The sequence below is a fragment of the Chrysemys picta genome, chromosome 22, assembly GCF_011386835.1.
Source record: "Chrysemys picta bellii isolate R12L10 chromosome 22, ASM1138683v2, whole genome shotgun sequence".
In the NCBI taxonomy this organism is placed as follows: domain Eukaryota; kingdom Metazoa; phylum Chordata; order Testudines; family Emydidae; genus Chrysemys; species Chrysemys picta.
The window spans coordinates 18,295,485-18,320,995 of record NC_088812.1 but is presented as its reverse complement, the minus strand read 5'-3'; the positions used below and the strand labels follow the sequence as shown (position 1 = coordinate 18,320,995).

The 25,511-nt window shown below is 52.5% G+C and overlaps 1 protein-coding gene across 8 annotated transcripts; it reads left to right on the top strand.

Annotated features, from left to right (window-relative positions):
* The first annotated feature begins 4,343 nt into the window (after positions 1-4,343).
* On the top strand, positions 4,344-24,265 carry SMUG1 (single-strand-selective monofunctional uracil-DNA glycosylase 1). 8 transcript variants are annotated; one of them, XR_010594319.1, is made up of 4 exons: positions 4,344-4,471; positions 14,528-14,814; positions 21,445-23,027; positions 23,063-24,265. XR_010594319.1 is itself a non-coding variant. In XM_024109873.3 (4 exons), exons 3-4 carry the CDS (start codon positions 14,539-14,541, stop codon positions 21,970-21,972), a joined length of 804 nt encoding a protein of 267 aa, XP_023965641.1. In that variant the 5' UTR covers positions 4,378-4,471; positions 9,942-10,093; positions 14,528-14,538; the 3' UTR covers positions 21,973-24,265. The 8 variants fall into 8 exon arrangements, 7 of the variants coding, with proteins under 7 accessions (XP_065431554.1, XP_023965639.1, XP_042698169.1 ...); XM_024109873.3 differs by adding an exon at positions 9,942-10,093 and having other exon boundaries at positions 4,378-4,471; positions 21,445-24,265; XM_024109872.3 differs by adding an exon at positions 9,942-10,093 and having other exon boundaries at positions 4,378-4,471; positions 14,496-14,814; positions 21,445-24,265.
* Positions 24,266-25,511: the final 1,246 nt, after the last annotated feature.

The following is a 25,511-nucleotide window of genomic DNA, read 5'->3' as shown; positions in this document are numbered from 1 at the left end:
ATGGACCATTAGCTGTGAGCTACTCCAAGTGAAGATGCCTCCTTCCAGACTTGAGTCTTGCATTCCACTGCTTTGCACAGCCCGTGTCTGGAGAAAGTCCAGAGCAAGCTGCGGGTGTCTGATGCTTTGAAATGTTTGGATCTTTGGTGAGCCCTAGGTCTGGGCCTTTAAACATTATCTCACTGCTAACAACACACACACACGCACAGAGGGGCGGGTGTGGGGAAGGGGACAGGGCCACTGCTCCAACCCAGCTGATAAGTCCTGAGTGTTGACAGAAGCAATAATTAGATCCAGTCATTTCTGCTCATCATCAGGTCTGGTGTATTTAGCCAGAATATTTTTTTTTTCTTTCTTTTTTTTTTTTTCCTAATCAGAGCAGAACATGGAATGGAAAGAGCCAGCAGTGAGTGAGAGTCCCTGGAGTCTCATCTTCCATTAGAAAGGTGATCAAACGGCAGCCCAGAGCTCTACCCACCCCAAATTGTGGGAATCCAGTTATGTATCAAAGCAGTCGCACCGTCAGCCAAGGCAAAGCGAAGCCGCAAAAAACACTTCTGTTTTTCAACATGCTCCGAACTTTCCCACGCTTTTGGGGGCAACTTCCTCACACTTAGTCTTTGCCCATTGGTGAATGTTGGAGCAAAATCCCATCAGGCATTTTGGAGTTATGGGGTTAGCGGGAGGTGGGGGCTTGTGTTTTTTTTTTTTTTTTAATGTGGATGGAATTTTCAAAAGTGACTAGCTATTTGCGGTGCCTCTGGGTATAGGGGTCTGACTTATTATTATTATTTATTAGGTGTATTATGGTAGTTCCTTAGGACCCCCCCCCATTGGAGTCATGGAGCAGGACCCCATTGTGCTAGGCGCTGTACATTATTTATTAGGTGTATTACGGTAGGTGCCTGGCAGCCCCAGTCATGGAGCAGGGCCCTACTGTGCTAGGCGCTGTACATTATTTATTAGGGGTATTACGGTAGCACCTAGGAGCCCCAGTCCTGGAGCAGGGCCCCATTGTGTAGGTGCTCTACAAACACAGAACAAAAAGATGGTCCCTGCCCAGAAGAGTTTATAATCTACACTGAGATTAGAGCTGTGCTATGAATTGATGTTTTGGTGACCAAACCAAAAAAAAAAAAAGAAAAAAAAAGGTGTGGGGGAATTCATTTGCTTCAGGCTGCCTGGAAACAAAAACATTTCAAATTTTCCAGAGAAACGAAAAAGTCAATTTTTTTTTGTTTCAAGTGATATGTAACATTTTTAAATCAAGGTTGGATTTTTTTTAATTTTCAAAAGATCTGCTCTAGTTCAAAAGGAATTAATTTGGGGCAGTTCTCTGGCCTGTATTATACCCGAAGTCAGACTAGATCGGAGTTCTCAAACTGGGGGGTCGGGACCCCTCAGGGGATTGTGAGGTTATTATGTGGGAGATCGCGAGCTGTCAGTCTCCACCCCAAACCCCGCTTTGCCTCCAACATTTATAATGGTGTTAAATAGATAAAAGTGTTTTTAATTTATAAGGGGGGGTTGCACTCAGAGGCTTGTTGTGTGAAAAGGGTCACCAGTGCAAAAGTTTGAGAATCACTGGACTAGATGGTCACAACGGCCTCTTCTGGCCTTGGAAATTCTGAATCTACAAAGCAGCAGGGGCGCATTTTGCCCCCATTCACCTGGTTGCTGGTCTAAGTGTGAGATGTAAATCTGCTTCCATCTGTCCTCTGCACAACAAGATCTTGGGGTCCTCAAATAGCTCCCCCCTTCCCGATCCCCCTGCCCTCTCCCTTCTCAAAGCACATGGAAATGCAGTATTTGCTCTGTGGGGGGATCAGGCAGGTTTAAAGCAGATCTAGCAGTTGGGATCATTTGTCCATTAGGGAGATTTGTGAATTTTTAACTCCTGTTTTAAATTGGTTTTCACCTAAGGAATAATTAGACTGGGTCCTTTTCATGGGATAATTGAATAAGGATCACTCTGCCTGGACTCGGTTCTTTGAACCACAGCGAATCTCCCAGCCCCTGGTAAGACTGCCTGCTTTTCCCGGTCTCATTGACCGAAGGGGAAGCATAGATCGTGCATAGGGACTCTGGATTCTACTGGGTAAGGGTCAAGTGTGATTCAGGGACATTAGGCCTCAATTCAGATATATACTACACCTCTACCCCGATATAATGCGACCCGATATAACATGAATTCGGATATAACGTGGTAAAGCAGTGCTCCGGGGGACGGGGCTGCGCACTCCGGTGCTTTAGCCACCCTAACATATCCTTGATCGTACAATAAAACACCATCAGCATTAAAGTTATAATTTCAACAAGAACTCCGGCGGATCAAAGCAAGTTTGATATAACGCGGTTTCACCTATAACACGGTAAGATTTTTTGGCTCCCGAGGACAGTGTTATATCGAGGTAGAGGTGCACTACTTAGGAATTGCCAAAGCAGATCAGATCAGTGGTCCATTGAGCCCAGTATCCTATGATAATGGCCAGTATCTGAGGCTTCAGAAAAAGGAGCAAGAAACTTCATACTGGGGAATTAGGGCCAGATTTTCAAAAAATCTCTAGGCCAAATTTCCAAGCCTTCAGCACCTCTTACTAGTATTTATTCCTGTACTATGGTAGTGCCCAGAAGCCTCAGTCATAGACCAGACCCCTTTGTGCCATACAAACACTGAACAACCGCACCATCAGCCACAATCCAGGACAGAACTCTTGTGATTTTAGCATGAATCTCACAACATTTGCTGTTTTTCTTCAAGCTTCAGGTCCAGGTAATTACAAACTTGAAACCATGACCCATAAAGACTCATAACCCAGAAGGCAAATAGAGGAAAAAACAAAAAACATATGGATATCTAGCTATCTCATAGATCTAGAAGGGACCCTGAAAGATCATTGAGCCAAGCCCCCTGCCTTCATTAGCAGGACCAAGTACTGATTTTGCCCCAGATCCCTAAGTGGCCCCCTCAAGGACTGAACTTACAACTCTGGGTTTAGCAGGCCAGTGCTCAAACCATGGAGCTATCCCTCCCCCGAAGCAAAAACAACCAACCCCCCCCCCAAGAATTATTGTATTGTAACATCTCATGATTTTTAAATCAGTCTCATGATTTGCTGGGTCCTGACTTATCATATTTGGAGCCGGCCATGCTGTATTATTGTTTATTTAGATTTAAAATAAAAGCCAATGCTTTAGCCACCCTAACATATCCTTGATCGTACAATAAAACACCATCAGCATTAAAGTTATAATTTCAACAAGAACTCAGACACCAACGCCTCTTCTTAGTTGTGGGAACCATATCCTGAGCCCTCTCTATAAATCCTAGCATACACATCTAACTGTATATAGTACACAGTGTGTGTGGGTGTGGGGGGAGGGTTGCACAGTGCCTAGCACAATGGTGTCCTGTGCTGCTGCAATACAAATGAAAGGAATAATATATCCTGTAGGTGGCTTGGAAAAATCTCACCCAGGATGTTTAAGATTTTCCCTCCTTTTAGTCTTTATGAGATTATAGAGTAACAAATGGAAGGACATTTGCAGTGTGACTGACCCCAACTGTAAAACTTTACCATGAATTAATCAGGCCTTGCAAAATCCCGAGACTAGCTTAAAAAAGCATGAGATTTTTTATCAAAAACGATTGATTTGGGGTTCTTTTTCTTTACCTTCCGGTTGCTGAGCCTTTAAGGTCACACCAGGGGTCGTGTTTTCGAGCTTTTCTCGGCATTATGAGGGCTAGAAACTTACTCTTCTTTTTCATGTAATTCTATGACTTCAGGCATTGGGTCTTTTAAAAAAACATCAAATAGTGTGAGACTTGTGATAAAACTGTGAGAATTGGCAAAAGTGGGGTTGTTTAAGAAAAAATATCTGGTTCTATTTTTCAACTAACTGCCTATGTCCCTATAATATTAACCCACCCACCACCCTGTGTGTCCCTATAACACACACACACATACAATTCTGTGTCCTTAAAACAAACACAAACAGACACACACAAACACACACCTGTATGTGCATATAACCCCCGTGTCCTTATAACACACACACAACCCTGTGTCCTTATAAAACACATACGCCTGTGTGTCCCTATAACACCCACACCCGTGTCCCTACAACACACACACAACTCTTGTGTCCTTATAACATACCCATCCACCTGTTGGTCCTTATAACACCCTCCACTTGTGTCCCTTTAACACACACAAACACACACATGTCAATTGATGCTGCTGTAGCAGTGAACCAGGCATCCACATGCTTCTTCCCCTCGGAACTACATCTCCCAGCATCCCCCGTGGCTCTCATGAGCCTGCTGGGAGCTGTAGTTGAGGGTGGAAGGGCTGCAGCTGAGTGCCAAAGGGGCGTGGAAGGCGGAAGGACTACAGCTCCCAGCGGCTATTGCGAGGGCACATGGGAAGCTGGCCGCCCGGGGGGAGAACCCTGAGCTTGGAGGAGGCAGGTAAGGGGCGGGCGAGTGGGGTGGCGGCGCTTGGACCCGGGGCCCGTAGGGTGAGGCAGGAGGGAAGAGCTGGATGCTGCCCCAAGGGGGGGAGTGGAGAAAGGGAGGTGGGGGAAAGAGAATGCAGCCCTCCCTTTGTCTGCCTCCTCCCCCTCTCCCACGGGGGATGGGGGCGGGGGGAGTGAAGATAGGAGGGGTGCCAGGAGGGGGAGAGGAGAAGAAGGAGGAAGTGGAGGGGGAGCTGGGAGGGGGAATGAAGAAGGGGGTGCTGGGAGGGGGAGCAAAGAAGGAGGAAGTGGAGGGGAGAGCTGGGGAGGGAGGCGGGAGCTGGGTGGGGGAATGAAGAAGGGAGGGAGTTTGTTCTCCCCTCCCCTTCAGTGCGGGGTGAAGCACCCTCTCTGGGGCACCCTGGGAGCTGCCCCTCCCCCACTGTGATGCCCTGGGTTAGTTTGCGGCTTGGTCCAGGCGCCCTGGTTTGACTCACCCTGCCCCTCTCCCGCAAGTCATCCCTGTCTGCATCATTCTGTTTGATGTGGCGTGAACCCAGCCATGCTGGGCTCTATCACAAGCATAGAAATCTGGGGGCAGCAAATGGGCAAGAGACCAACGTGCAAAGTGACCTGAAGAGATTCAAGTTGCAGATAGTAGGGGGCAAATTCAGCCTTGAGCCCTGCCCCTGTGGAGAGGGCAGACACACCTCAGACATAAAGGAATGGGGGTTTCATGAGCCCTGACAGCCACACTGCTCCCTCAAGATGAGTTTCTCTTCCTTTTGACTGCTTGGCCCTGCCCTAGTAGTTTTATATACGTAACCAAGTCTCGATCGCCGCACGGACAGCGCGGGATCAGAACCAGGAAGCCTCTCCAAGAGTCTTGGGGAGAGATCCCCAGCATGGAAAAATTTGAGAACTGCCCTATTGGCCCCCCTACTCTGCTCAAGCCCAATTCAGTGGGGCCCAGCCTGTGGTACCATCTCTCAGATTGTCCCTGTGGACTAGGGTGACCAGACAGCAAGTGTGAAAAATCGGGACAGGTGGTGTGTGTGTGTGGGGGGGTAATAGAAACCTATATAAGAAAAAGACCCAAAAATCGGGACTGTCCCTATAAAATCGGGACATCTGGTCACCCTACTGTGGACGCATTGCTAAGTTGACAAGGCCCTGGGCTATTTCCAGGCAGCAAAAAGTCAGCGATTCAGCGCCAGACAACCTGGCTTTCATTGGTTGTGCCTCTGGCTGGCTGTGTGACCTTTGGCAAGATGGTTAGGCCAATGTTCTTGAAATTGGCCGCTGATTTTGGGTGCCCAGATTGTGACACCTTGGGCCTGCTTTTTGAGAAGAGTGGGGAGCCCACAGCGCCTGTGGATTTCAGCTGAGCTGTTGGCTGCTTAGCCTCTCATGGTGTAAAATTGGGCACCTGAAATCAAGGGCCTCTGTTTGAAATGTTGGCCATCTGTGAAAGGGAAACATCAGACTGCACCAGAGCTGGGCCAATAGTTAGAGAGTTTGACGGGTGAGTATTTTCACAGATAGAAAGTGCCGCATTTGGTTCTCTGTGATGGGACATGATTTGAATGGATGAAAGTGTTCATGAGTCCTAAATGTTTCCCCAATTTTAGCTCTGCTACAGATGGCATTTACAAGATCTTTCCATCTCTGCTCCCTTTGTATCGCACCAGCGCACTCTATCCAAATGTGGCTGGCTGGGATTCATCGGTGCAGTGTCTAGATTGGCCAGAGCTGGTGCTGTAGAGCAACTTGGGGTGCTCCCCCTGCAGCGCTTGGGACAGGGAGTAAGAGGTTGGGGCTGGGTATTGAATTAAAATCTCTAGTGTGTTGCCGTAGGGACTATCAGAGAATTAAGGATGGATTTGAACCCAGGGCTGGAAAGGGATCCAGGGGAGGCCTGCTCCACATCCAGGCAGCTCCCAGCTCCATCCCAGCAGCGAGAGTGCAGACACATCCCAAACCAGGTTCCCTCTCAGACTTAGGCCTGCCGCTCCAGCTGCCATTACAGGGGTCCCCATGACAGGCTCTCACACGTTCTGAGCTTTGGTGTCGACCTTGCTCCAGGATGGGGACACAGAGAATGTAGGCCCTGGGGGCTCTGTGCATGCTCCCCGGCCCCTTCCCTGCCCCCATTTTATTGGTGAAGACCTGACGTGGTGAGCAGAGCATCCCATTCCATCTACAGAGGGGGCTGTAGGACGATGCCAAGGACTCCTCCCCGCTTGCCCCTTTGCCTAGGAAATCTTTTCATCTCTGCTCCCCAGCCCCCTGACAGAGGGGAGCTTCATCTCCATAGCCCATTAGCAGGGGGTCAAGGACCCAAGGAAGGAGCCCGTTAGTGCTCCTTGTGCCAATGGGTTTTGCGATGTGGCTTCCTGTCCCCCAAGGAACTGAACCAGCACCTGCCATGTCACTCTCCACTGAGCAGCACTCCCATGGTTGTGTCACTGTGGGCCCTGCCTGGGTTTGAACTGGTGACCTGGAGATGAAAGGTTCAGAGACCCATTCCCAGTGCACTCTGTTGGTTTGAGTGGTGCCCCTGTCAGATGGTTAAGGCTGGCCCATCAAGTAATCTGATCCGCTGGTAGCGACCCCTCTGGGCCTGTTTTGCAACCTAGGCCAGGTCAGAGGAGCTGCATTGCAGCCGATGTCAACAGCCCTTAGGCCTCGGACAAACTAGTTTTGCAAAGACTGAGCAGGGCAGAGGCCAGCTGCCTCTGGGGTTGGGGCCTTTGGCAGCTAGGTCAAGAGTTCAGATCAGTCCTGTTGAGACGAAGAGCTGTTAGCACTGAATGACGGTGAGTTTGGTAGGTCTCAACGTTATTTGTATTACAGTAGCATGTAGACCACCCCAACTATCTTCCCCATTGTGCTGGAGGCTGCACGGATCCATGCTGAGATGTCACTGCCCCAAAGAGCTCCTAGCCTATGGGCACAGAGAGAGGAAGGGATTGGACCTAAGTTGGGGGCACAGCTGAGAATAGAACCCAGGTGTCCTGGATCCCAGGGCAGTGCCATGCTGTCTCAGCCCAGTTTCACTAGACAGAGGTACAAGGCATAAAACCCACCATGAACCTTGTTCCCAGTTGGGCAGTCCCAGCAGAGTGGCCTTGGCTGGGACGTGGGAGGGGATTCTGCACTTGTTTCTTTGGCCCGGGTGTTTGGGGGAAGCAGATTCCAGGGGTTATTTGCTGACACCCAATTTTGCACTCTGTAACAGGAGCATCCAAACCGGGAGTGCTTTGCCAGCTCAACCAGTCAGGGAAGCCAAACCACACCATGTGATTTGGCTGATCAGTCGTAGTCAAACCAGTCCAGCTAGAATATTGAGCGATGGGCTTGCAGGAACCAGGCAGCACTAAGGAAAATCCAGTTATTTGGAGGAAGCGTTGATCGGCTGGCAGCTGTAGGGAATGAGGCGGAGTTATTCACTGCAACCTATTTGCTCAGCTGCAATTTGAGAATGGGATGGGGACGGGGAAGGGGGACTGGCCCAGCTGTACCTGGTTTGTGAATATCTGGACAACTGCTGTGTCCATCGGGCCCCTAAATTCACTCAGCTGGAGAAGTGAGCCTGCAGTCTAGTGCTGAAAGCAGGGGACTGGGAGTCAGGATTCCTGGGTTCTATCCCTGGCTGTGGCAGGGGAGTGAGGTCTAGTGAGTGGGTGGGTGATCGGGTGGGCTGGGAGTCACGTAAAGATCTTCCACCATGATGTATTTCAGGTGTGAGCCAGCTCCTGGAAACCACCAATTTAGGAGAGGTGACCTGAGCTTTCTGCAGTATGGCTACTCTTCTGATTTATTTATTGCCATAGCATCTAGGAGCCCCAGTCATGGGCCAGGACCCCCCCCACTAGGCTGTGCAAACAGAACAATAAGATGTTCTCTGCCCCAAGGAGCTGCCTATCTGAGTAGTAGGCAAGAGACACCAGGTGCAGACAGATGGGGGATCCCACAGAAGGAAATAGCAAGACTCTCATGTGCTCATCCTGCATGCAGGACTCAGTGGGTGAGATTGGCCGGTGCTACAGAGGAGGGTAGAGTTTTGGGCCAGAAGGGTTCATTAGAGCCTCTATGTCACAGGCCATTCAATTTCACCAGTTATTTCTGTATTGAGCCCAATGGCATTAGGTGGTCAAAACCATTTTTGTCCTCAGGAGATGTATGGCCATGAAAGCGCGGGACGCTTGGCCATGCTGCGACTTTTGCTGCCCTGTGGCAGTGTCCACACGGGACGTTCCTGTGCGGCAAGCTGGGGCGCTGGAGAGTCACACCCTGGCTTGCCATGCAGTAACTCGCCATGTAGACAGACCCTTGTGCGCCACAGGCAGAGAACAGGGGAGACTGAAATGCCACTGATGCCAGAGACCCCTGCAGTGGTAGGGAGCTGATTAGGTGGGATATGCCAGATGATTCCAACAGGCGAACCACGCCCCATGCTGCAAAGCAAGGCGGAACCCCCCAAGGTCCCAACCAATCTGAGCTGGGGGTGGGAGTGGGAATTCCTTCCTGACACCCCATCAATAATGGTCCCTTCTGGCCTTCAAATCTATGACCCAAATGGGTGGGAGCTTCCTCCACTGCTGGACAGCAGAAATAATGTCCCGTACCCAAACCACCTGACTTAGCTGACCAATGGTAACAAAGCCAGCCCACCTGGACTATTGTGGGACAGGGGCTTGCAGGGAACAGAGAGGGATTAAGGAAAATCTAGTCTTTGGAGGAAGCTGGGAATGGCTGTCTCGAGAGAAGAGTCTCCAAAGCCCCTCTGTACTGCTACCTGGAATCTAGACCATCTGGTTTGTGACTGATGCTCTGTGGGGAACCTGTTCAGCTAACCTTGTGTCCCGTCCCCTTCCTGTGTTAATTGAAGGCATCCCCCTTTTCCAGCAGGTGGGATGTTGCTAATGCATCATCTGGGAGCATGGACTTCCTAGTCAGTTTCCATCTGGGGCAGATGGCTTTATACCCTGCGCAGTTGGCAAGGGGATTACATTTTGGTGCAAGCAGAGCGTTTGATGATGGGACCAGGGCCGCCCAGACGATTCAGGGGGCCTGGGGCAAAGCGGGGGAGCTGCGGCGCTTGTATTCACCTGGCAGTGGTCCGGGTCTTCGGCGGCATTTCGGCGGCGGGGGCCCTTCAGTCGCTGTGCGTCTTCGGCAGCACTGAAGGGCCCCCTGCCGCCAAAATGCCGCTGAAGACCCGGGCCAGGGCTCGCGGGGCCCCTGCTGCTGAAGACCCGGACTGCCCCCGGGCCAGGGCTCGTGGGGCCCCTGCGGGGCCTGGGGCAAATTGCCCTACTTGCCCCCGGGTGGCCTTGGATGCGACAATCCCTTCCCCTCTGCATTGAGGGTTTGAGGTTCCCCGGATTAGGAGGAGGTCGGGTGGCAGGATACCCTCATAAGGGCAGAAGCAATTCTTTGCTCTGTTTTTTGAACTCATGATAATTGATATTACCCAGGCTGAAATCAGGGCCCTGCGGTGCTGGGTGCTGGACAGACACAGAGCGAGACAGTTCCTGCCCCAAAGACCTCACAGTCTAAATAGACCGGAGGAGTGAGGAGAAACTGAGGCACAGCTCAAGGAGGGGACTTTACCACAGTCACACAGCAGGTCAGTAGCAGAGCCGGGAACAGAACCCAGCTGTCCTAAGACCCAGGCCAGTGCAGCCACTGCACCATATTGGCGCTCAATCACTTATTAATAATAGCAACAGATTCTGTGTGCTTGTAGGACAGCACGTTTTCATCCCTTGACCTCAAAGTGTGTTTCAAAGGAAGGTCCATGGTCGTTATCCCCATTTTACTGGTGGGGAAACCGAGGTGCAGATTGAGGAAGTGACTTACCCACAATCACACAGAGAATCAGTGATGGGGTCAGAATAGTGCTCAGTCTCTTGCTCTTACTGCTAGACAGCATTTCCCCTCTGTGAGCTGGGCATAGAATCTAGAAGCCCTGACACTCAGTCCCCCTGCTTTAACCACTAGACACCACTGCCCTCACAGAGCCAGGGATAGAACCCAGGAGTTCTGCTGGCACTTCTGGATCATACGTCTTTTCCAGAGAACTGTTTCTCCTCCCAGTGGACAACGCAAACGTTTTGAACAGGAGAGTCTCAAATGTCCCATTCTCAAACACCCTGCTCTATGGAACAGACCATCATCTGGGGCTAAAATCAGGGACACTTTTGGCCTTCCTGGCTATCCTGCCACGTGCCCGGTGCATGGCCAGATGCTGATGAGGACCATGTACTAGCTGTCTAGGCTGGGGTTTGGCTCCCACTCCTGTAACCGGCATAGCTGCACCAGTGCACATAGGCAACAGTGCAGTTTGCTCTGGGAGAGCTCACGCCTGCTTGGGAGTCAGCTGCATCAGGCCCAGTGCCTTCGCCTGCCTGCCCCAAGACTGGAGCGGTCTAAGCCCTAGTCAGCTGAATTTGGCATTGTTCTAGATTGTCCCCAGTCTATAGGGGATCCCAGTCTAGCAGGCCAAGGTCTAACAAGATCCAACGGTTGAAGTTGAAGCTGGATGCATTCAGACTGGAACTAAGGTGCACGTTTTTACCAGTGAGGGTAATTAACCATCAAAACGATGTACCAAGGAGCGGGGTGGGTTCTCCCTCCCTTGTCAATTTCTAAATCAAGGTTGGACGTTCTAAAAGATCTGCTCTAGTTCTAACAGGAATGATTGTGGGGAAGTTCAGTGGCCTCTGTTACGCAGGGGTCAGACTAGAGGATCACGGTGGCCCTTCTGGCCTTGGACTCTATGAAAAAGATACCGGAATCAGAGCGTAAACCCTGACTAACTCTTGTTTGCAGAGTGCTTAGAAATCCTCAAGTGGAAGGGGGTGGAAAACAACCTACTGTTGTGGGGGTGTTGCGTCAGTCTCTTCGGAAGCATCACCTGTTGGCCCTGCTTCAGATAGGATGGAGGACCAGATGGGATCTCCTGGGACACTGCATCCAGTCCCTGCTGTCTCAGCAACCCCATCAGATACGCCCATTCAGAAATTTAGCAAGCTCCTTCTTCACACTAGTTAGGTCCTTTGCCCCCCCACTGTCCTAAGGAGACAGTTCCTGACCTGCCCTCCTTTGATGGCCTGTACTATACAGGATGTCAAATGGTCACAGTGGTCCCTTCTGGCCTTACAATCTCTGAATCTGGAAACAAAGCCTTCTCATTTCCAGCCTCGGTCACCAGTTTATCCCCATTTGTTCTTGTGATCTGAGAGGTCTGATATGCCATTTTTCCACCCGCTGTTCTGATACCCCATGCTTCCCGGCGCTGGGCAGCAAGGTAGGATGCAGAGAGGTGGTGTAGTAAAGAGTGGTGTTTTTGTAGTGGTGGGTCCCATCCCCAGGCGTGGGGGTGGAGGTGGGGTGACAAAAGGCAATCACAGGAGTTGAAAATGTTGTTACAATCTAAGCAAAGAAAATCTCGTTCCCCCATTTCCTGACCGGTCAAGATCAAGTGTTGTCTGTCCCTGGCTCGAAATGCACACAAAGCATCAGTTATACAGGCCTAGCATTGTTTGCATTGATCCATTTTTTTACTCTGAAAGTAAACGTGCCCAGTTTTGATTCAACTAAGAGGTTGCCGCTCTGTAAAGGTTGAGAAACGCTGGCCTAGTGGCTGGGGCAGTGGAGTAGGGCTCAGCAGACCTGCGTGCTCCAGGGTTGCCAGGCATCCTGTTTTCGAAAAGGGACCCTGGTGGCTCCAGTCAGCACAGCTGGCCGGGCCGCTAAAAGTCTGGTTGGCTGCAGCGGCCGGCTCTGTGCGGCTCCCAGAAGTGGCCGGCATGTCCCTCCAGCTCCTAGGCTGGGAACCACGGCCAATGGGAGCTGCAGGATAAGCGCCTGCGGACAGGGGGCACGCATGGGGCCCCGTGGCTACCTCTGTGTCTAGGAGCTAGAGCAGTAGTTCTCAAACTTTTGTACTGGTGACCCCTTTCACATAGCAAGCCTCTGAGTGCGACCTCCCCTATACATTAAAAACACTTTTTTATATATTTAACACCATTATAAATGCTGGATGCAAAGCAGGATTTGGGTTGGAGACTGACAGCTTGCGACCCTCCCCCCCCGAAATAACCTCGCAACCCCCTGAGGGGTTCTGACCCCCAGTTTGAGAACCGCTGAGCTAGAGGGACATGTCGCACACAGCCTGGTGAAAATGAGTGAATGAGCAAGGGTGGGGGAGAGCGAGCGATGGAGGGTGGGGAAGGGGCCTCAGAGAAGGGGCGGGGCCTCAGAGAAGGGGCAGGGCAAGGGTGTTTGGTTTTCTGCAATCAGAAAGTTGGCAACCCTAAGCTTGGCCTGCTGGGTGATTGTGGGCAATTCACTTCCTCTGTCTGTGCCTCAGTTTCTCCTGCTGTCCCTTGTCTATTTAAACTGAAAGCTCTCTGGTTGGGGACTTTTTGTTCTCCGTTTGGACAGCTCCTAGCAAATTCGTCCATGACAGGCTCCTAGGTGCTACTGTAAAACACATAATAAATAATGTACCGCTCCTAGCACAGTGTGGTCCTGGCCTAGATGCTACCATAATGCACCTAAATATATTGCACAGTACCTAACATAATGGTGTCCTGGCTCATAACTGGGGTTCCGAGATGCTACCGTAATACACCTAATAAATATTGTACAGTGCCTAGAGCACAGGGGACCTGGCCCGAGACTGGGGCTCCCAGGCGCTGCTGTAATACACATAATTAATAATAATAATAATGGGGTCCTGATCTTGGTTGTGTGCTACCGTAATTGAATGATAATGCTCGTTGCAAGCGCCTTACGGTTGGGCTCTTGGAAGGTTAATTTTCTCCTCCCTCACGTGCGGAAGTGCGAATCTGGGTTTTGTAGGTTGTGTGTGTGTGTGTGTTTAATCACAGCACAAAGCGTTTATAGATTATTTACAGTAATGGTTTGTATCTGAGCGAATGCTTTACTAATTACAGTCATAAAAAAGGCTATAAAAAGCACATTCCCCGTGGAGGGATCTATGTGGAGGTCTTTCTTGGTTCACTTGTAACCAGGGCTACGACGAAATCACTCATCTGAGTTACAGCACAGAAAGAATTCTGGTACAAAATAGGCTGTCTGGGGATGTGGGATTGGGATATGAGGCCTTTCTCCTCTAGGGGGGCGCTGGCTCCAATCTGGCCCCAGAGTGGGGGGACTGGCTGGTTCAGAGGAGATAGGCTCCATATTCCATTACCCCAGTTCCTCTAGGGGGCACTAGTTCCAATCCGGCCCCAGGCTGCTGGTGGTGGGGGATGGCTTAGGGGAGATGGAATATGGGGCTTTTTTACTCGGGGTGTGTGTGGCTGTGATCCAGATGCAGGGTGGGGGGATTGGCTAGCTCAAGGGGGTGGGTAATGGGATATGGGGCCTTTCCTGTTAGGAATACTGGCTCCTATCTGCCTCAGGGTCAAGGGACTGGTTGGTTTAGGAGAGATCAGGGAATGGGATATGGAGCCTTTCACCTCTAAGAGGGCCCCAGTTCCAATCCAGGTCATTGGCATCAGATGCTCAAGGGTCCTGGGTACAGGGTATGGAGCCTTCCATGTCTAGAGCCCAGGTCCGGGCCCGGCTAGCTCAAGGGAACGGTGCTGCCTTTCACCTTGAGGCTGTAGGTTTGAATTGGGTTCCCAGCCAGGACGACTCAGTAGGCTTGGGCTGGAGTCATTGACTCCGAGGGCGCCAGCTCCCTTCGGCCTGGGTCAGCGGGGATGACCCATCCACAGCGGCCTCTGTCGGGCGAGTTTGCTCGGTCACGCGCTGCCTTGGAGTGGGACCAAGCTGTGCGTGTGCCCAGAGCCACCACGACAGCTGGTCCTCTGTTGGCAACCCCAGCAGTGGCACTACGGAGACCCAGCTCCCCTCTCCGCCCTGGCAGCAGGCGCTCGGAGCTGCACGTGCCCTGTGGATAAGCAGGGGATGGGGAAGGGAATCTGTTCCCTCATAAGGGATCTTGAAAATGGCCCCCAAACATCACACGTCTCCCTCACCTCTCCTGCTAGGTTGTTCTTACTGGCTAGTGTCTGTTTGGCAGGAGATGGCAGCATGATGGAGCAGCCGGATGCTCCCCTCGGTGCCACCCCTGTGGCTCCGGCCTTCGTCCAGGGGGACGTCCTGGCCACCCAGTTCCTACAGGCCGAGCTGGAGCAGAACGTGCGTCTCAGGGAGCTCTCCTTCCTCGACCCCATCTGCTATGTCTACAACCCTCTGGAGTATGCCTGGGAGCCCCACGAGGACTACGTGAGGAGATACTGCCGTTCCCCCAAAGAGGTGCTTTTCCTCGGCATGAACCCTGGCCCCTTCGGGATGGCACAGACCGGGGTAAGGCAGCCTGTCCCACGGGGGGCACCTGGGCAAGGGGGGCGAACGGGGGAGGTGGGGATTGGAGCAGCGACTGTGGGCAACATCTCAGCCCCATTGGGCGTTTGGCCGTTGATTTCAGTGGGCCCAGGATCTCACCCCGGGTTGTTATGGGCCCTAAAGCCCTTTAAGGCTTTAGGTAAGACCAGTCTCCCCACATTCGAACTGGAATCTTGGGGGCCGGGGCAGAATTGGGACATGTCTTAAGTTGTACGGTGAGTGCATTGGAAGTGCCTACGAGACGTTCCTCTACCTACTGACCACAGCCAGTGTGTGGTGATTGGGGGGGGGGGGGGGGGATGAGACCTTGCACATTTGCGCCAATGGGCCTGATCTCCAGCGGGTATCAATCAGCCATAGCTCCATGGAAATCAATGGGGCCAGACCCCAGCGAGTGTCAATCGGCCGTAGCTCCGTGGAGTCAAATAACGTTAGTATGGGCATTATAGCAGAGCATAGAAGCCCCACCCAAGATCTGGTTGTGCGCCTGGTGCTGCACGTACACATAATAGGAGGCCATCCCTGCTCCATGGAACTCATGATCTACATGGGGGAGGGGGAAATAGCTCAGTGGTTTGAGCATTGGCCTGCTAAACCCAGGGTTGTGAGTTCAATCCTTGAGGGGGCCACTTAGGGATCTGGGGCAAAATCAGTACTTGGTCCTGCTAGTGAAGGCAGGGGGCTGGACTCGATGACCTTTTGGGGTCCCTTCCAGTTCTATGAGATAGGTATATCTCCATATATTATTATATTATATATAAAGAGGAGGAGGGGAAACTGAGGCATGGAGGGGGACTTGCCCATGGGCATATGGCAGAGCTGGGAATAGAACCCAAGTGTCCTGGTCCAGTGCCCTACCTTTTGGACCATGACACATTTTGATGATGTACCCCCCAGGATAGCCCAGAGCAGCAGCCTGGGAGCGTGCTCTGTTCAGTGGGTGCAGCTGGGAGCCGTGAGCCGGTTGATTGATACAATGCAGCTGGTTAATATTAATAGCATTAATTGGGGGAGTAATTAGGTGCCTGCGCTGCAGCAGGATCTCCCGCCGTTAATGCTCCTCTGCCCAAAGAGCTGCAGCTCCCTCAAGTGCTGCTCGCGTAGCAGGCTCTAACATCCTGGTTCCCTGTGCCCAGGGGGGACCAGGGTTCCCGGCCGCCGCCTCTAACGTTTGACTGGACAGGGGCCATGTAGATCCATGCCTGCTTTGATGCCATGCCAGGAAGCGGAGGCCACGGTTCAGAGCAAAGCGGAAAGCTGCTGTCAGAGTCCAGGGCTTGCGAAGATATTGCAAAGCGCTAGCGCATGCGCACACGTGTGTGTGATTGCTGCCCTCTCCTGGATGGAACCGGAACTGCTCAGCTGTGTGTCATAGGCTCTGTACTATGAGTCTCCTTTTGCTCAATGAGAAGACGGAGGGTCCGGTGGTTCAGACCCTACCCTCGCACTTGGGAGACTGTGGTTCAAGCTCCTGCTTAGCCGCAGCCTTCATGTGAGACTTTGGGGGAGTCTCCTAGCTGCTCGGTGCCTCAGTTTCCCCCATCTGTACCATAGGGATGATAGCCCTGCCTCACAAGGGGGTTTTGGGGTGCTCAGATACAGTGGTAATGGTACTATGCAATTACTCTGGATAGATTGAGTTTCCTGCCTGGCTGTGATTTGTTACTGTGGTTTAGTCTTGCAGTTTGTTTAGTTTGTGAATGCAGCCACCTCTGGGGTGGGACACAGCAGCTGTTTACACTTCACCCTGCACTGAAATTACCATTATTAACATTATTTTATTATTTATGAGTATCGTGGTAGCACCTAGGACACCAATTTTCAAACTTTTTGAGTGGAGCCCCACCTTTGAATTAAAATTTTTGGTTGCGACCGCTCCCCCCTGGGGGTTTCAGGGTGGGGGAAGGTGCCTGCAGTGGTCTCTGGGGGCGGAGCCAGCACTGGGCGCAGAGGCGTTGACACTGAGCCATAGGCTGGGTGGCCCGCTGAGGTGAGTCAGGGGTTGGAGGTATCGCTCCCTCCCTGAGGCGCCCCTCCCTGCACGGCCACTCGTTCCCCCGCACACCCAAATGTTCCTCAACACCCTCCTAAGGGGGTGCACCCCCAGTTTGAAAACCTCGGACCTAGGAGCCCCAGTAATGGATCAGCACCCCATTGTGCTAGGCGCTGTACAAACGCAGAACAAATAGTCCGTCTTTGGTCCAAAGAGCTCCCAATCTAAATGCAGCCACCTCTGGGGTGGGATGCAGCAGCTGTTTAACGGCAGCACTTTAGGAAAGGAAGTGAAGAAGGACCCTCTGTCCATACGAAGCTGCAGGGAGGGATTTTAAGATAACAAGAATAATGGAGTTTGACCAGGAAAACCACATCACAGGAGGATCATGGGTAACGCCTTAGCCCTTCTGTCACCTAGGTGTCTGTCCAGCCAGCTCCTTCCCAGTCCCAGCTCTAGGGCCTGATCCTGCCTGTACCACACTGAGGATCTCAGTGGGCATTTGACTAGAGGGCTGGCCAGTTTATCCAAGTGACTGGCAGAGGGGGGAGGCTGCCCTGTGACTGCTTCCTCCCCACTCGCCCATAGTTGAATCCATTTGCAGGGGGCCACAAAGTGGGAGAGCAGCACATGGCTCGCTCGCTGGATGATGTGAGGGGACGGGAGAGTAAGACGGAGACCCCTTCCCCCAAGCCCCTTCTCCCCTCCCGGTGCCTGACAGCTGCTCCATCACTGATCCCCTCTGACAGCCCCTGGTCCTGGGGTCAGAGGTCAAAGGATCAGCTAAACAAATCATTCAATAATGCGCTTTAATTTATATTGGGGAGTTGGGGGGGGGTGTCTCCCACCAAGCTGTATTTGTCCAGCTGCTAATTGGCAGATCTGGCGAGCAGGGTTGAGGGGAGGCATTATCTTGACATTAGACCCAGGGGCGATCGATAGACGCGGGGGGGGGGGGGGGGGAATGTGTGTTTTGTGGGGGCCGGGGGCTGCAGAGGGTGAGATTGGCTTCTCTTGAAATACGATTACAGATCAGGGCAGCGCAGGACCAGGACCGTGAGGGGGAGGGGTGGGACCCTCCCGTTATTTTGTATCAATTCAACTTTTGTGCGGGGAGCTAATAACACAGAAGCCGGCTTCGTTCGGCCGCCATGATGTCCTAGCCCATAGTTCCTTTCTGGGGGCCAGCAGGGTTGGGAGTCTGTGATGGGGGCAGCAGATTTGTAGCCATTGGGGTGAGTGTTGGGGGCTGTGGGTTAGGATCCTTCCACCCCCTCGTGACGCCGCCGTCTCAGTCGCTCTCAGCTCTCGTTCCCAGCTGTCACAAACCCCTTCTGCCTCAAGAAACCACATCTGGGCATCTTCCCTCGACTCCCTCTTCCTCCCTTCCGATCCCCTGCCATGCTAACCCCTCCCCGGTGTGCCTTCCCTGTCCGGCTCTCAGGGGCAGCCTCCTTTTAACAAAGCGTCTGTGTGCGCTTCGGGGCTGAGGAAGCATGGCATAGTGGTTAGGGCACCAGCCTAGGATGCAGGAGACGTGGGGTCAAATCCTTCTTTTGCTACAGACTTCCCTGTGTGAGCTTGGGCAAGTCCCTTAGGCTCACTGCCTCAGTTGCCCAGATGCGGATAATAGCCCTACCAGGGGCTGTGTGGGTAAATACATCTGAAATTGTGAGGTGCTCAGAGGCTGTGGGGATGGGGGCTGTAAAAGTGCCTGAGCTAGATAGCAACTCTCATGCTTCAGGGAGCAGGCTGGTTGTAGGGGTCAGGAAGGTTTTATTTTTCCTACCACGCCAGGACCAGATCCGCAGCTCCCAGTGTGATGCTCCTACCCAGATCCTCCAAAGAGCTCAGTTCCTGACATGCCGCGTGCTTGAAGATCTGGCACTTGGTAGTTCTGGGCCTCCCCTGGGGACCGAGTCAGAGCTCAGATCCCGTACTCTCTGCCCCAGTCTCCTCCTTCCCCTCCCCCCACCCAACATAGATGCTTCCAGCCTTCGTGCTCCTTCTCTGCCCCTTTTCCAAATAACCTCCATCTCATGGGGAGGGGGGTGTGTGGTGTCAGTCAGGGAGCAGATCCACCATGCCCCTTGCGGGTGACCGGATGGCTATGGGCTGAGTGCAGCCTCTGACCTCCAGGGTGCAGGTCTGGCCTGGTGGCCAGTGTGAAATGAACTGAGGGCCGAGGTGGCTGCACCACCTAATGCACCATGCTAGTGGGCGCTGACTGGCCGCCTCATTGCCCATCTCAGCAGAGGCAAAGGTTGGACTGGGCTTTAGTTGCCCTCCAGCCACAGATGGACGGAAGCTGCAGCCCACGAATGGTGAGTCCATGTGCATAGCTTGCTCCACTGCTCTCTGATCTGTGCACTCCAGCCCCCAGAGCTGGCTGTCTGGTGGTCACTAAATTCTCATTAAGGAGAAAATAACCAGGACCCTCTACGGGGACCTGCACCGGCAGAGACCAGCGAGTGCCTTGTATGGGGAAATCACAGCCTCATGTCTCCTCTCACACCCTCCACCCCACGCCGCTCTGCTAACAAAGCCCAGTCTCTCTTCTCTGCAGCTGGGTCCGCGCTGACCCCCATCCCTCACGGCCTGGCGTGTCACCCCTCAATTCGGGCAGGGGAAGCTCCATGGCTCCAATATGGTAACAGTTCCCCCCGTTTCCCCTCTGATCTCTGCCTGCAAATCTCTCTCCTCCCAGCACTCCTCTCCAGCCAGCTGCAGGCTCTTTCCTGCCCCGTTGGTCTGGCGCTGCAGGGAGCTGGGTGCCCAGTCCCAACGGTCCCAAGGCAGCATCTCCCCACCAGGTCCCATCCAGCAGAGAGCATGTGGGTTCCTTTTGGGCGAGTGTATTGCTGTGGGGAATATGATGCAGGTGGGGGGGGGAGAGGGCGGTGGGTGGCATCTCTGCTGAGGCTGCTGGTAAGGGGTCCCAGTGGTGGAATGCTCTGCATCCCAATGGCACTCCCCAGGGGCCGGCACAGCCCCTCCAAGCCCCACATCATTAGCCTTTCAGCTGCAAAGGGTCTAGGTTGTTTCTGGCCCCAGATGACGTATTTGCTTGCAGCTGCCTGAGAGTCTCAGCTTAGGAGCTCTTGAGGACTGGCACAGAGGGAGGCAGGGGGCTGCAGGTGAGGATTGAGGAGCGTCGGCAGAACTGGGAGGGAGCCCAGAGCTGGGGTAGCATGAGGCTGTGGGTTGGGATTGAGGGGCACCAGCAGAGTGTGTGTGTGTGTGTGGGGGGGAGCCCAGAGCTGGGGTAGCAGGGGGCTGCGGGTCGGGATTGAGGGGCGCTGGCAGAGTGTGTGGGGGGGAGCCCAGAGCTGGGGTAGCAGGGGGCTGCGGGTCAGGACTGAGGGGCGCTGGCAGAGCGGGGTGTGTGTGTGTGTGTGTGTGTGTGTGTGTGAGCGAGCCCAGAGCTGGGATAGCAGGGGGCTGCGGGTCAGGATTGAGGGACATCGGTAGAGCTGTGTGTGATTCTCACTCTCTCCTTTTCTGTCTCCCACACGAGTGGCCCCATCTGGCCTGTCAGCAAACAGTCTGCATTACTATTTTGGGGGGTGGCCCTGGGGGAGGGAGCCCCCGGTGTGTGTGTTTGGGGGGGGCGGGGGATGGCAGTGGGCTACCAGGAGATTGGGGTTCAATGGGGAGAGATAAGTGGGATTAACTCCTGTTACCACCTTATTGGGAGTGGGGTCATTATACCAAGTGTTCCTTCCCCAGTCCTGCTCTGGGGGGCTCTCTGGCAAGGGGGGCACCCAGTCAGTCCCAGGCATTGGCCTGTCTTTATGTTAGGGTGGGGAAGGATGAAGCAACGTCTCCCCCCTGCCCCTTCTGCGGTGGCATCAATTATTTGTGGCCGTGGTACGGCGGGATCCTAATCCCAGCCTGTTAGAGATGGGGCCACTTCCTCCCAGGGAGTGTTTCCTTCCTCTGCCTGGCTGCTGGGGGAGGAGGGACAGAGAAGAGCCCTGACTGCTTGCTCAGGCCTGGCAGGGATTGCTCTGGGGATGGAGCCATGCAGATCTTCAAACAGGGCTTTTTGCTGGGGCAGAAGGTTGCAGGAGGGGGCTTGGTTGTCTCTGCTTTTTCTGTCCAGGTGGGTAAAGGGGGGGGGGAGGGAAGGGGGGATGGGAGCCAGGACTCCTGAGCTCCATTCCCAGGACTAGAATAAAATAAGGGTGGTTGTTATACGTTTGTATAGCAGCAGTGGCCAGAGGCCTGGATCCAGAATAGGAACCCAACCATCCCAGCATGCTGGCCACTGCACAGACTGAGAGATAGCCCTGCCCCAAAGAGCTTGCACTCTGAATAGACAAAGGGTGGGAGGGGAAACTGAGGCACAGAGTGTATTGCCCTAGGTCATCCAGCAGGCCAATGGCAGAGCCAGGATCAGTACCCAACTCTCCTAACGTGATGCTTTATCCACTAGGCCACACTGCCTCCCATGGTGTCTACCTCCTTTGCTTCCCTGGGGCTCTTGGCTTTAGTCTATCAATGGCTGTGGCTCCGGCTCCATGGCTCCCCCTGATGGAGGAAGCAGGATCTTGCTGGTCAGGCTCCTCTCTGACCCTGCTCTTGTTCCCCCACAGGTGCCCTTTGGGGAGGTGCGTCACGTCCGGGATTGGCTGCAGATCCGCGGGCAGGTGTCTAAGCCGGCCCAGGAGCACCCCAAGAGACCTGTCCTGGGGCTGGAGTGCCCCCAGACAGAGGTGAGCGGTGCCCGCTTCTGGGGCCTCTTCCGCTCGCTGTGCCCTGGCCCTGAGGCCTTCTTCCGCCGCTGCTTCGTCCACAACCACTGCCCGCTGCTCTTCATGAGCCAGAGTGGCAAGAACCTGACGCCGGCCGACCTGCCGGCTGCCCAGCGCGAGCGCCTGCTGCAGGTCTGCGACGACGGGCTGGCCCAGGCTGTGCGCCTGCTCAGTGTTGCTATGGTGATCGGCGTGGGCCGCTTCGCCGAGCAGCGGGCCCGCAAGGCCCTGGCCTCGGCCGGCCTCCAGGTCCGGGTGGAAGGCCTGATGCACCCTTCGCCCCGCAACCCCCAGGCCAACAGGGGCTGGGAGGCCATTGCCAAGGCCAGGCTGGAGGAGCTGCATGTCCTGCCCCTGTTGACAGGCTGAGCTTGGGGCAGGGAGGGCACCCACTGCTGGAGACACTCGCTGGGTCTCATTCATGGCTGATGCTCCTGGCCACCTAGGACATACATTTCTATTGCCGTAGCCGCTGACTAGCGGATAACAGGAGCCCCATCCTGAAAGCTGGGGCTTCCTGCACCAACACTACCTCCCCATACCCCCACCTGGAGTCTTGTTACCCACCATCTACATCCCCCATAGGGAGCTGCAGAGGAGCGGCCTTGGATCCTGCTCTCAACTGGTGTCTGATGGAGACAGGGACTGCAGCTTTCAGATCCTCACGAGCTGGGGGTTTGGTTCAGGCCTGTCTTCAGTTCTGCCACCTGCTGTGGCTGGGACCAGTCCTGGTTGGAAGGGCAAGTCAGATCCTTCCACCCCCGGCTTGTTAGAAACCAGTGTGGTTCCCATGCTGCTCGGCCCCCTTCACACTGCGATGAGCTGGTGTTTGACATCAGGAGGCAGGTTGGAGTGCTGACCAATTTACACGAGCCCAGATCCACCGCCTGGTGTCCTGTTGTGACGGGATCCCTGGGGTACGACCTGGAACTGTGGGATTGCTGTGCCCCCTTAACCATGTTTTGCCAACCCCCCCCAGGGGCTGTTATCATTCAGCACCAGCATGCAGGGACACACCCAGCTAAGTTGCATGAATGGTCTCCAAGCCACTCCTGAACTATGCACATCTCCCAAGCCCCCAGCCTTGCACCCCAGAAATATACCATCTTACATTCCTCAAGACCTATTCTTGAACCGTGCAAGCTCATTAATTAGTTTGCCCCTTCGTCAAAGGATAGGGGACATGCGCCAGCCTTTGTAATCTGAGCAGATTCCCCAAGCACTTTAGACAAACTCATTGCTAAGGATAAAACATTAAAATAAAATCTATCTTCCTGTAGTTAATAAACTTAAGTGATTATCAGTGTTGGGCACAGAGGTCAAAGTTGGTTACATAAGAAATAGAATTTAGACTGCAAGTCTATTCTTAACTTGAACAGACAAAGAAAGATTTACATCAAACAGCTTTTCTCACCCCTCTGGATGTTGCAGTTCTTAATACACAATTCTTAATACACAGGTTACAGTTCTTAATACACAGGCTGGATCGCTCTCTCAGCCTGGGACCAGTCTCCTCAGTTCAAAGCCTTTGTCTTCCCAGCATTCTTGTTGCCTTCAGTGTAGGTGGGGGAGGAGAGAGGACACGTGATGATGTCACTGTCCCTTTTTTTTATACTTTCTTCCAGGTGCTAGAAAGATCCTTGCTGTGACATGGGGGTTAGGCAGCTCCCATTGCGTATGTGGCCTCTCTGAGGAGTCTCAGAGAGTGAATTCTTCTTGATGGGCCATCGGCACGTCTGGCTGGTCCTGATGTAAATCTGTCTTGTCAGTTGTTCCTTTGTTGCCACTTAAAGGCCGGCTGTGGGCATTTCCCACTTACCACGTATCTCAGTTGTGATGGTGCACCCCATAATGCTTTGTGGAAATATACTTATGAATGTATATGAGACATAACTGGAATATGTTTTATGCTACATATGCCATGTAACATATTTCTGCAAAGGTCATGATCTACTGAATATATTCATCCTATTTGTATGCATGTATCACTTTTGTATTTGAAGTTATGAATATTGGTTGTGTACTTGTTTGATTTTAAGTAGCCTTAGTAAGGCATTTGGTCAGCTTCTTGAGAAAGGAATTTGCAAGTTAAGTGCCCAATCAAGAAACACTTAATGGACAATGGACCTTGGAAGACTCCAATCCACATAAGAAGTCTACCTGGGGACGTTCAAGGTAGCATCTGAACAATGGCTGCCACCTGTAAAGTTCTGAGTCATGCATGGACATGTGACTTGCCCATGTGACTCCAAAACTCCAGCTTGCAGATGGATTCTGCATAGGAGAGAGGAGGGGGTCTCCACCCACAAGAGAGAGTCTATTTAAGCCCCTGGGAGACCCCTCTATTTTGTCTTCAGTGGGCTCAAGAGATAGCCACTCCACCCAAAAGGATACCTGAAAGAAACTGGAACAAAGGACAGTAACTACAGGGGTGTGAGTGATTGCTGGACCCAGACTAGAAGGAGGCTAGTCTGTAAAAGAAGCTTACTCGAACATCTCTGAGGGTGAGATTTCATTTGTAATCACTTTCCTACGGTATTCGGCTTAGACTTCCGTGTTTTATTTTATTTTGCTTGGTAATTCACTTTGTTCTGTTTGTTATTACTTGGAACCACTTAAATCCTACTTTTTATATTTAATAAAATCACTTTTTACTTATTAATTAACCCAGAGTATATATTAATACCTGGGGGGGGGGGCAAACAGCTATGCATATCTCTCTATCCGTGTTATAGAGGATGAACAATTTATGAATTTACCCTGTATAAGCTTTATACAGGGTAAAATGGATTTATTTGGGGGTTGGACCCCATTGGGAGCTGAGCACCTGAGTGTTGGAGACAGGAACACTTTGTAAGCTGTTTTCAGTTAAGCCTGCAGCTTTTGGGTGATGTTGTTCAGATCTGGGTCTGTTTTTGTAGCAGGCTAGTGTGTCTGGCTCGAACCAGGCAGGGCACTGAAGTCCCAAGCTGCCAGGGAAAACAGGCTCAGAGGTAGTCTCAGTACATCAGTTGGCAGTTCCCAAGGGGTTTTCTGTGATCCAGCCAGTCACATCAATATCAACCATAGAGCAGTACTTCATAACTTCCCATACAATGCTAGTACATACAGTTCAACAGGGTCGTAATGTTCAGTGGTTCAAGACTCTTTAATGATACCTCACAAGACAGACTTTGTACCAAACATGTAATCATATCACAGTGGTGAATATGGGTGTGTCAGGGTGCTACAGGGTGTCACACCTGTCCAGCACCCTATTTTGACCTCACCAGCCCAGCCCAGAATGTGGTCATGGCCTGACGTCCAGCGCCAGACACCTGCTGATCATTGACTGGATGCCAAATCCAGTTTGGCATCTGTCTGCCAACTCTAGGTCTTGGGTGTCATTGTAACCCACTGGTGAGTGTGTGTTACAGGGTCTTCTCTGTGCTGATGCACAACAGATGTGCGTTGTTACAGCCTCGTCCCCTGTAGAGACTGGGATCAAGCTGTAGTGGCTTATGCTGTTGGCTTGGGTGGGGGTCCCTGATTCAATCCCCGATGCATTGGCCAAGAGGGTGGCCATCATCTTAGCATTCCCAGATGCAGCCCTGTGCAGCTGGGTTTGAAGGCTGGGGCTGAGAGCGAGACTAAATGCGTCTAATCTTCTGGAGTCCGTACATCAAAGATTTTTGAGACGCAGAGTTTGTGTTCTGGGCTGCTTCTGTTTTTGTTGGTGTTTTTTTTAGAGAGGAAATACAATTAATAAAAAGAAAAAACTCAGGGTAAAAGCGAAGCGCACTAAAATGTGAAATTGGCAAAAACCAAAACCAGCCAACTCCCTGCATGGCTAATCCTTAAGGCAGAAATGGGCAAAACTGAGTAGAGGATAGAAAAACTCTTTCATGGAAGGTTATCTCAATGATTAC

Bases quoted from the DNA above. Each gene is read 5' to 3' on its own strand.
- SMUG1 (XM_024109871.3), top strand. From the start codon at position 4,423: ATGGGAAGCTGGCCGCCCGGGGGGAGAACCCTGAGCTTGGAGGAGGCA. The intron at 4,472-14,527 runs GTAAGGGGCGGG...TCTGTTTGGCAG, and splicing joins CCTGAGCTTGGAGGAGGCAG to GAGATGGCAGCATGATGGAG. The intron at 14,815-21,444 runs GTAAGGCAGCCT...GTTCCCCCACAG, and splicing joins TCGGGATGGCACAGACCGGG to GTGCCCTTTGGGGAGGTGCG.